This window comes from Herpailurus yagouaroundi, unplaced genomic scaffold (assembly GCF_014898765.1).
Source record: "Herpailurus yagouaroundi ecotype Mexico unplaced genomic scaffold, PumYag 191, whole genome shotgun sequence".
Classification (NCBI taxonomy): domain Eukaryota; kingdom Metazoa; phylum Chordata; class Mammalia; order Carnivora; family Felidae; genus Herpailurus; species Herpailurus yagouaroundi.
The window spans coordinates 15,001,921-15,012,467 of NW_024412422.1; the positions used below are offsets into that span (position 1 = coordinate 15,001,921).

At 64.3% G+C, this 10,547-nt stretch overlaps 1 protein-coding gene across 26 annotated transcripts in view; it reads right to left on the reverse strand.

The window, feature by feature from the left end:
- The window catches only part of NCOR2 (nuclear receptor corepressor 2), a 183,238-nt gene that overhangs the window by 57,613 nt on the left and 115,078 nt on the right, over window positions 1-10,547 (reverse strand). For all 26 annotated transcript variants that reach the window (XM_040444070.1, XM_040444076.1, XM_040444074.1 and 23 more), the window contains 2 exons: window positions 9,990-10,162; window positions 8,029-8,091 (listed from right to left, as the gene is read on the reverse strand). In XM_040444070.1, coding sequence (XP_040300004.1) covers window positions 8,029-8,091; window positions 9,990-10,162 — 236 coding nt within the window. The remainder of the gene's footprint in view (window positions 1-8,028; window positions 8,092-9,989; window positions 10,163-10,547) is intronic.

Here is a 10,547-nt window from a genome sequence, read left to right on the forward strand (position 1 = left end):
GGCTGATGGCTCAGAGCCTGGAGCCTGTTTCCGATTCTGTGTCTCCCTCTCTCTCTGCCCCTCGCCCGTTCATGCTCTGTCTCTCTCTGTCCCAAAAATAAATAAACGTTGGGGAAAAAAAAAAAAAAAGTCTCCTGATGGCGACCCAGGCCTCTCAGAATAAAACCCAAAGTCCTCGGTGTGGCGCAAGGCCCCGCAGAGCCAGCCTCGCCCACCGGCTGGCCTGATTCCTACCTGTCCCCTTACTCACTCCAGCCACCGGCACCTGTTATGCCCAGTCCTCGAGTGGGACCCAGGGCATTTGCACTAGCGATTTCCTCGACCTGCACGGCTTTTTCACAGCCCTGCCTCGTCTTCCTCTGCTCCAATGATACCTCCTCAGAGAAGCCTTCCTTGACCGGTCTGTCTAAGCCTAGCCCTGTCATCATGAGACTTTGTTCCCTCCGGGGCACCTCTCTCCCGAAATTAGCTGCTTGGCTCCACTGCTCACTGACTGTCCTGTCTCTGCACCTGCAACTGTCGGGCATGTGGGAGGCACTTGGCAAACGAACACAGCTCCAGATACCTGGAGTGTCTGGGTGTGGGGGCCCACCAGATGTCCCACACCACCTTGGCCACCTCTCACGGGCTCCCGGGAAGGAGCTCCTGAGAGGAGGGGACCGAACATTTATCCCAGCAGCGTGCCCTGGACCCTCGCTAGACGAAGCCCGAGGCAGTGCCCACCTCCTACGCCCAGGGCCGTGCCCACAGGCCTGCGCCCCAAGGCTACATAGTACCGATGTCCACTGCGGTCTGGATTCCCCGACCCCACTTCTAATTTCTAAGGAAAGAGTTTCGTTCTGAAAAGTCAGGAGGCAGGAACTAGGAAGTGAAATTGACCAAGACAGGAAGTCAAGCCAGGAGGTCTGAGTCACACACTTGGAGCTCCGAAAGAGACGAAGAACAGTGGGTGGCCGCAGGGCTCACTGCAGGAGAGGCGGCTCAGCATCATGGCTGGGGGGGGCAGGGAGGGGGGGGCTGGCGGTGGGGGGCTCAGCCGGGCCGCTGTCTGCTCTTGGCCAAGCTCAGGGGAAGCTTCCCATGCACCTTGCAGGGGCCTGTGATGAACGGTTCTCATGGGAGCAGGGACTCAGCCCCCAGAAAGGCCCCTGTCCCTGTCATGTCCCTGCCCCGGCTCCCTCTGGAGGTCCCACCACAGGCAGCGCTCTCCCCTGAGGGTCTGTGAATCCCCAGCTCACCACCACCGGTGAGCTCCGATACCCAAGGCAGGGAGGGTTCTGGAAGTCCTCCTGGTCCCAGGGATGTCACAGCTGTTCCATCTGGAAGCTAGCCCCCCCTTCCAGGAAAGGCACAGGCTCCCCAACCCCAGCCAGCCCCTTCCTACCCTGAGGCTTTCTGTTCCCTCCATGGAGAGCACAGGGTGCCCGCAAGAGGGACACATCCACACCCCTCCTGCCAGCTGCCGTTTCCAAAAGAAACTCCGGTTCGTGAAACAAAATTTTCTGCCCAAAACACTGTCGAAGGAGAGGAAAAAACTCCTGGCAGGCTTCGTCCTGAGTCATAGCACTTCCTTCTTCCAGAAACCCCAAGCCCCGGGTGGGTTGGATGTGGACTCAGCCACTCAGCTGGCAACCCTGTCGGGCACCGACTGCATGTCAGAGCTTCCAGAACTCTGGCCAGCCCCGAAATCCCATGAGGAGCCTGGCTAGACAACTTCATACCTGAACTTTGACTTACCTACCTTTTCTTTCCCGCCTATGCTTTTAAGAATAAGCCCTGATGCCTACGTCAGCCCGTTTCATCACATCCGCGAGAGTCATCGGCAGAATGTCAAATAGCAACCTCTTCCCCTCACACACGATCAAACAGACACTCAGGATGAAAAGAAATCACCTGGGTGGGACCCCACGTCGCCTTGCCTACCACTCTGGGAAAATGCCATGTTAGGCGCTCAGCGTCCAGTCTTCCCACAGAGCAGGGCGGAGAGCTCACCCCCGGGGCTCATCACTCAGCCCTCCGGACCTCAGTTTTCCCATGTGCAAAGCAAAAGTCGCGTCTGTGTGCCTGTGCGGGCGTGCACACGTGGACGTTCACACCCGTGCAGAACTCGCCCGGTGGAACAATTCACGCGCAAACAGGCCTCATCGCGACTGTGCCCGCTGCCGCGCGTCTCTCTCCGCGAGGGGTCCCCGGCTTGGACGCGGCTGTGTGCCTCTCCCTCCCGGGGGTGAAGGTGGGCTGGCAGGGGCCTCACCGCGTCTTCAAGGGGGCCGACGAGGCCCAACAGAGGCGTCCGGAGCCTCTGCCCCCTGAGCCCGCCCCCCACCACGAGGTCACGCAGAAACCGGCTTTCTCCTCCTTCCGAACCGCCACGCGCCAGAAGCCCCCGAGTCGGGAGGCAACCGGCCCGAGACGCGGCACCTCCGCAGCGGCCCAAGGGCGTGCTGCTCGCCGGCGTGGGCCCTGGGGTGCCGCGCCGCCCGTCCCCTCCAACGGCCCTCGGCACCGCCACCCCTACGCGTCCACCCTCCTCAGGCACCCACTCGGAGGGGCGGCCCCGTCCCCGCCGGGCCCTCGCTCGCCCCGCCCCCAGAAGCGGCCCCTGTGCGCCAGCCGCCGCGCCACCCTGCGTGTCACCCTGCGTGTCACGAGGCTCGCGGGCCGCGCGCGCGGCGGTCCAGGCGGAGCACGCACGCCGCCCCTCGTCCGTGCTCCCCGCCGCGGGGCGCTTCGGCGATGGACACGCGTGGGGGGGAGGGGGGGAGGAGGGCCTGCTTTCCCGAGCTCCGCGGCGGGGGGGGCTCACGCGTCCCCTCCCCGAACCTCAGACTCTTCATCCGTAAAAACTAATTAAACCAGCCAGTGTGCACAACAAGCACTTTGGAGGTGCAAAGCCATTAGTGGTTTCTCCTTCGCTCTCCGTGAAAGTGGGGGGCGGGGCGGGGATCCAGTCCTGCGGGCAGAGCGGCCCGGGAGTTTCCGAGAGAGTTCCGGGGCCCGCCTCAGCTCCATCCGGCCCGCGGGCCTCGCCCGGGACCCCAGAGCCCCCGGCCGCTCGCTCACCGGGCCTCTCTCCCGTCGCCAGGCGGGCCACTTGAGGCCAGGGAGGGGCTGGCACCGGGTCGCCAGGCCAGCGCCCACTGCTGGTCTGGAAAGGCGTGACCAGGGGCTTCCCCGCCCCCTCCGCGGCTGGCGCCCCGCCCACCACCGAGGCGGCGGGACGACGCCGGGGGGCCGGCGTGTGCCACCGCCAGCAGAGCCCCGGGCCTCCCGCACAGCTGGGTCCAGACTCCGAGCCAGGCCAGGCTGACCTTTCCCAGGGGAGCTAGAGCCTCCCCGCCCGGCCCGGCCCAGCGCCTGGCCTGCCCCTCCTGCCCAGCATGGCGCTGAGCCTGGGGGCGGGCAGCCAGCTCCCGGGAGCCGCCCGATCCCCGGGGAGGCCGCTTCCTCCACAAGCTGGGTCCCTACTGGCTGTGAGCTCCGGGGCAGGTAGCCCCGACTGCACGCACACGAGAAGGGAAGGTGCCCACCTGCCCGCCTAGGCCCCTGCAGCTGCCGTGTCCGCTGTCCCACTCCCTCCCCACGCTCTTAGAAAAACGGCCAAACTCTCCTCCACGGCTGCTAAGGCGCGGATCTCAGTGGCCTCTCCACCTCTTCCCTCTCTCCCCGTCACTCTGCGTGTCAACATCTTACTCGACCACGCTGCCTCTGCCACAGGGCCTTTGTGCATGCTGTTCCTTCGGCCGGGATGCTTTCCCTCCCTCGCTATCTTATTAATAGCAGCCGAGCCCCACGGACTAACTCATTCACACCTCACACCAGCCCCGTTCCTACTCTGTTACTAGAGTATCTGGGTTCAACTTCCAGCTCCGCCAATTAATAGCTGTGTGGCCTTGGGCCACTCACTGAACCTCTGTGAGCCTCAGTGTCCAAATGTGAATGAAAGAAATAGTAACAGCACCTGCTTCATAAAACTGGTTGGGATGACGTGACTTTAATACACGTAAAGCCTTTAGCGGCTCTTTGCACCCAGGAATGCTGAGAAGTACTTAACGGTGCCGCTCAATCTCGTCGTGCTCTGGGCGCCAGCCCCAGGGCCCCTATTTTGGGGCACCCTCTCTGGCCCGGTGGAACCTCTTCCAAGTGCCATTCTGCACCTGCTTGGCAGGTCATTTGCCTCCAGCCCACTTCTGAGATGTGCACACAGGGAGCCAGGGCCCCGAGAGGAGCGGGTGCTTGTTCAGGGCCATACCCCTAGGGGGCAGAGCCAGGACTTGAACTCGCAAGAAAGGCTCCGAAGTGTCTGCATCAGACTGCAGGCCTACCACCTCTGAGCGCCTGCTGTATACTAAGACCCGCACATGTATGGTGTGATGCCCCTGGGGGATGGCGTCCTAGCCACGTGGCCACAGCACAAGAGAAACGAGGCCAAGACAGAGATGGGTCAGGCCGAGGGCACACGGCTGAGGGGCCGGCTGACAGGGAACTCGGCCTGCCTACGACATCACCGCCCTAAGCTCTTCTGTTTTTTGTCTGCTTGTTTCTTGCCCCAGCAGAACCACACTGGGGGCTGCACTGGCCTGAACAGTGTTCCCTCCGAATTTCATATCCACCCGCTGCCTATAAAGGTGACCTTACTGGTAAAAGACTCTCTACAGATACGATCAAATTAAGATGAGGTCATCCTGGATTGGGGGGGGGGGGGATCCTTGTAAGAAGAGGGGAATGTGGACAGACACACAGGGAACACGGCCGCGTGAAGACAGAGGCAGAGCCGGAAGAGATGTGCTCACAAACCAAGGAGCGCCAGGGATCAGGCGGCCCCTGGAGGCTGGAGCAGGCGAGGCACGACTCCTCCCTAGAGCCCTGAAAGGGAGCACGGCCCTCAACTTTGACCTCTGGCTTCCAGAGCTGCAAGAGGATGCACTTCTGTTGTGTTTAAGTCCCCACGTTTCCATGTTGTCATGGCAGAGCTCCAGGAAACTCACACAGTGGGCGACACTTAAGTTCCCACCATACCGATGAAGGAGCTACGGCACAGAGAGGGTGATGGACTTGCCTGAGGTCACAGAGCCAGAAGGTCTGGTTTCTCTCTAGGCACGGGGGGGCCCTCTGCAGCTCAAGCTTTAAGGCCAGGCCGCTGGCAGTCTTCCGGGATGCTCTAGGCAGGCTCGGTGCCCTCAAGGCCCCGGGGGCAGCTGGCTTCTTACTTCCCAGGACTCCCAGGGGAGGGTCCGGGCTGGCTGATCTCCGGGTACCCCTGCCCTGCGCTGGGTGAGGCACAGGGTCGATGGAAAGGACGGGCAGGAGGATGAGTGTGTGCCATCTGCTTGGGGCGCAGCTGTTTCTTGGGTCCCTTCCTGGGTTTCTGAGGTCCGGACAGGGGCGGGGAGGGGGCTCCACAATGTTCCTAGCCTCCTGCCCCCCCCCCCGCGCCCCCACCCCTCTCGAAGAGCTGCTGGAGCTGCCGGCACCTGCCTTCCTACCCCGCCCCTTCCCACCGCCGCCGGGAACACACAGCCATTAGCAGCCACCCTGAGCAGTAATTGTCCAGATTGCGGTAATTCACGGCAGACGAGCACGCCGGCGCTCATCGCATTATTACAAATGTCACTGAGCAGGGCCTCGGCGTGCGCGGTCCCCGGGGGGTTCTCGCGCCGCCGTCTCCGTGGGCAGGACCCAGGATGAGCTCACTGCCGCCGTGAGGACCCAACCTTGAGACAGTGGGGCACACTCCCGTCTCGGCTGGTGAGTCATCCCCGCTGACCTCCCTGTCCCCAGATCTGCCCTTCCCAGAGGGAGAGAGGACAGCCGCCCACTTGGCCGACTCCGGTTCCCAGGCAACAGGGAGGGGACCGGGGCCGGGGCTGCCGTGACAACAGAAGACGCTGCGGGGGGTGAGGGGCCGTGGGAGCACGGGCTGGCGGTCCAGGCGCGTGCACGTGGAGCCCCTCACTCCCGGCGGGGGCGGGGGGGGGGCGGGGGGGGGGGAGCTGCCTGGGCACAATCACTGCCGAAGGCAGAGACTCACGAACAATTGCAAACGTTCCCAGCAGCTCTGTTCGCAGTAGCCAAAAGGTAGGAACAACCACGTGACCAGCGGCCAACGGACGAACGAACACATCAACAGGATGCGGTCCGTCCGCAGGGCGGGATAGAGATCCGCCGTAAAAAGAAGTGAGGCCCCCACGCGACGGAGCGGACGGACCTCGGGAACACGACGCCGAGTGGGAGGAGCCAGACGCAGAAGCACGTCCTGTAGGACGCCCCTGGTGCGAGAGCCCAGACCAGGCAGATCCACAGCGACGGAAAGGTCGGCGGACGCCAGAGGCTGCGTGTGACAAGCCGTGGGCACGGGGTTTCCGTCTGGGGTGATAAAACGCTCCCAACGAGACGGAGGGGACGGCTGCACAAGGCTGCGAATGTCCTTTGTGCCACTCAATCGCACGCTCTCGAACAGTCAAAACAGTGAATTTTACATTCTGCGTATTTTGCCAGAATTAAACGCGGAGGAGAATAAAAAATAAACCGCGCGGTCTCTGTGAAAGTGAAGCCTCTTGCGCTCAGTGGTGCCGTCCGCACTGGGACCACAAAGCGCACGGAGGACAGACAAAAGCAACAGTGCGGCCCCCCGTGGGGCGAACGGCACCCCTGTGCCCTGAAGCCAGAGACGCCGCCCGGCCCCCGTGCGCCCTGCTCTGACCTGCTGAGAAGCTCTCACCTCCCAGGGCAGCGCCTCTCCCGAGTGCCGGGAGTCTGGAAGGTGGGGGGGCCCAGACAGGAGCCAGCGGGGAGGGGCCTGCTCCTGGTAGGATTCTGAAACTTCAGGGTGGCGCACTCAGGCCCCCTTCCCAGGGTGGGGGGTGGGGGGCAGGGCAGACAGCCCCGTCCCGGCCTCCGTCCCGGCTCGGCCTGGAGGCCACACCGTCCTCAGACTCGCCTGCCCCTGTGTGCCCAGGGCCCTCGCTAGAAAGGCCATCCATTGCTCTGTGAGTCACGTCCTGGAGCTCCGGGCGCCAGAGGCTGCACGTCAGTGGCAAGGCCTTGGTAGGGCCGGGAGGATGAGGGCCGGAGGCCCGGGCCTGCTCCCAGCCCCTCCACACATCAGCTCCGAGACCCTGGCCACCCTGGCCTCGCTCCTTACTCCGTCCTCTGTGAATCGGGATGGACAGGGGAGCCACCCCTGATCTCGGGGCTGAGATCAAAGCAAGTGAGAACAGGCAGGCACACGGGGCTCAGCCACCACCCCGCCTCAGCCTTCCTGTCGGTACTGGGCTCGGGCAGGGGAGGAGTGGGCCAGGGACAAGGGGGATCCACAGGATGCAGCCCGACAGTGCAGGGGCCACCCTCAGGACCCTCGATGCCTGCAATCTCTAGTCCCCCACGGTTAATCCGGAAGCCTCTCCTGTGTCACAGGTGGGGAAACTGAGGCACGGAGCTGGGTCACTGGGCCAGGAAGCGAAGGACCCGGCTATTCCGGCTCCACTGAACACACAGCTGGCTTCTAAGGCAGGACGTGAGGTCAGCACCACAGCACGTGGCCACCAGCCCCCTGTAGCCCCGCCTCCCGGGGGAGAACGCCACCAGTGGAGGGCGGGGGGCTACAGCCTGACCCCGTGACCCCACCGTGGTGGCTGCTGGAAGCTCTGTGCCTCCCCTCCGCGAGGCCCACGTGTGCTGCCGCCACTCTGTCTGCGGGGCCACAGTGCGCTGAGCCCAGAGGCAACAGAAGCCGCCTGCTGACCTCGTACACAGCATGAGCCGCACGGTTTCCGAGCCGCGCCTCGACACCGCCAAGGGACCCGCCGCAGAGCCCGGCGACGCAGCCACACGGACCCCTCCTCTGGAGGGCAAAACCGAGACTCCCGGGAAACGGCACGAGTCTGAGGACGCCCCAAAACGGAGGCTGCCCCTCCAGATGGCACCAGAGGCCCCCGTTCAAGGCCCGGTGGGTCGCCCGCTCCCCAGCACGTGAACTTCAGGACCCGGATGCAAACCGAGAGCGGTCAGAGCCGCGGAGGCGCTCACCTTTCTTGGCGGTCTCCATCTCCTCCTCCGTCCAGCGAGAACTCTCGTTCATCTCCATCGAAGCTAGAAAGGAAGGCGGGGCGCGTTGGCAGAGGCCCAGGGGGAGATCCCGCTGGGGTTGGGGCGCCGTAAGGAGCCCGTTTGGCAGGCGGAACTCACACTGAGATGGCCCAGGGCCTCTACTGTGAAAGCTGCATCTGCACGCACGAGGTCGGGGAGGGGGCGCCTCCCCCGAGAGCACGGCGACCGCACGAGGGGCACAGGGACCAAGAACGCCAGCTTCGGGTGGGCAGGGACCTCCTCTGAGCTCGGACTCGTTGGGGGCCGGATGGGTCTTTGCCGTGACACCCCTGGTTGACACCCACCAGGTGTCCGTAGTCCCCACTCCAACCATGACAACCAAAGCTGGTTTGGGACACGGCCAATTGCCTCCTGGGGTTTAAAAGGCCCCTGGCCAAGCATGCTGCTCTGCGGGGTGAGTGACACGGTCCCCCCGGTTTCCCCCGTGCAAGGGTGAGGCTTTACAAGGGACTGCGACCGTGGACATCGGGCAGAGTCGGCCAGGCCTCTGCAGTGGCACTGTTTTCGGGTCTCTCCTCCAAGTTCCCCGAGACAGACGCCTGGGTCTTTCCCTGCAAATTGCTTAAGATCTCCTGAAGGGGGCAGACATGAGGGACCAGCTTCATGGACCCAGCGCCCGGAACAGCACCAGGCCAGCCTGGAACTACCAGGCTCGGTAGAGGCCAGCCGACCGGTGGAGGGGAGTTCCAGCAGGAGGGGAATGAGAAGGAGCAGCTCAAGGCAGGAGAGGGGAGACGGCCCCCACCCCCCTCCCTGGGCGGCTTCCCCCCTCCCTGCTACAACAGCCTGCAAGCCCTTTCTTCCCAAGGGACCCTCGGAGGGAGGCTGTGAAGTCTGAGCTCAAGGTGTAAGTGCCGCTGGAGGGCCCAGGGAGGTGTTTTCCGCCCAGCAATCTAGCCCCACCCAGCATCGGCCGGGGGGCCCAGAGGAGCTTCCCAGAAGCTAGGCCGCGGAACCTGCTGCCCCCGGCCTCCAGGCACCAAGGCGTAGTCACAAAGGCCGGAGTGTGACAGGAGTCACGTGAAATTTGTGGCCAACGGGGCTGGTCTGAATTCCAGCTAACTCCATGAATATGGAGGTGACATCCTTTCTCTAAACTTCACACAGCCCATCTATGAAATGGGTATGAATTACGTCCCACAGGAAGGAGGGACAGACCCTGGGTGTCGGGTAGGGGGCAACTGTGAGAAATGAAATGTCACCTCCATCAACTCAACTTCCACCCTAGGAAGGCACCCTAGTGCCTGGGGCCTGAACCTGAGCGCTCAGGGCCCAGGGTGGGGGCTCCCCCAGAGGCGGGAGGGGCGGGCCCCCCAACGGCCAAACACCACTGCGGAGATAAAGGACACACGTTGGCTGCCCCCCTGTGGCTGAATGGGAGAACTGCTACTCAATTTGTCTCTCCCGCCCCCAACCCCAACTTGGGATGGGGGGTGAGGCTCAGACCCGCCAAGCAGGAGAAACTGAGGCCCACGGGAGGGAAGTTGGAACCCGGGTGCCTACCAGGGCTGGGGGCGGGGACAGTCTGCGCCCAGGCCCTTCTGAAAAGGGGTTGCAGCTACGACAACTGCTCCCTGGCGCAAGTGGGGGCCAAGCGTGGCCAGATTTTCCAATTAGAAAACAGAACCTAAAGTGGCGGTCTAGACTTCTACGTGCACCCTCCAGGCCCGGGGTCATCGGGGCTGATGGGCGCTGAGCCCTCCCCAGCCCCACCAGCCGTCGTAGGCTCTTCCCACACCCGGCCCCCACACGGCAAGCGCGTGTGCAGACGAGGGCCCTGGAGCACAGAGAGGGTCAGGAGCTGGCCCCGGGTCACACAGCGAGTCCGGAAGCCAAGGCCGGGCCTCGGAACCCAGCGTCCTCCCTGGCCTGCAACTCACCCGGCTCGGCGCTCTGCTGTGGGGCGACGGCCTCCTCACTGTTGGCCTCGTTGGCCATGGAGCGGGTGATGCGGCCTTTGCGTCTCCCCTGGCTGTTGGCAGTTTTCCGGCCTTTAGAGGCCACTGCCTCCTTCTCATCGTTGTCCTCCCCGGAGGTGTCGTCCGTCTTCTCCCTGAAGGCCAGAGAGGGAGACAGGGGTAGCCTCGCCTGAGCCGGGAAACCACACGACGGCTGCAGGGGACCTGCTTCCGTCAGCTCGATGGGCGCGGGCCGCCAGGGACCTGTGCGGCTCAGACGCCGGACGGCTCGGGCCGAGGGCCGGCGAGCAGCGGGCCGCAAGCCCTCCGCACTCGCCGGACGAGGGGCGTGGGCCGCCGGCTCCCTGCGGCGCCCCTGTATCCACGCGGGCGGAGGTGCGAGCTGGCGGCTGTCACGACCCGACTCCCCAGAGGAGGGGCGTGGGCCAGCAAGTAACCGGGGGGGGGGGGGGGGGGGGGGCCCCCGGGGCCCCCCCCCCCGCCCCCCGCCCCAACCCCACCCCCCCCCCCCCACACGCG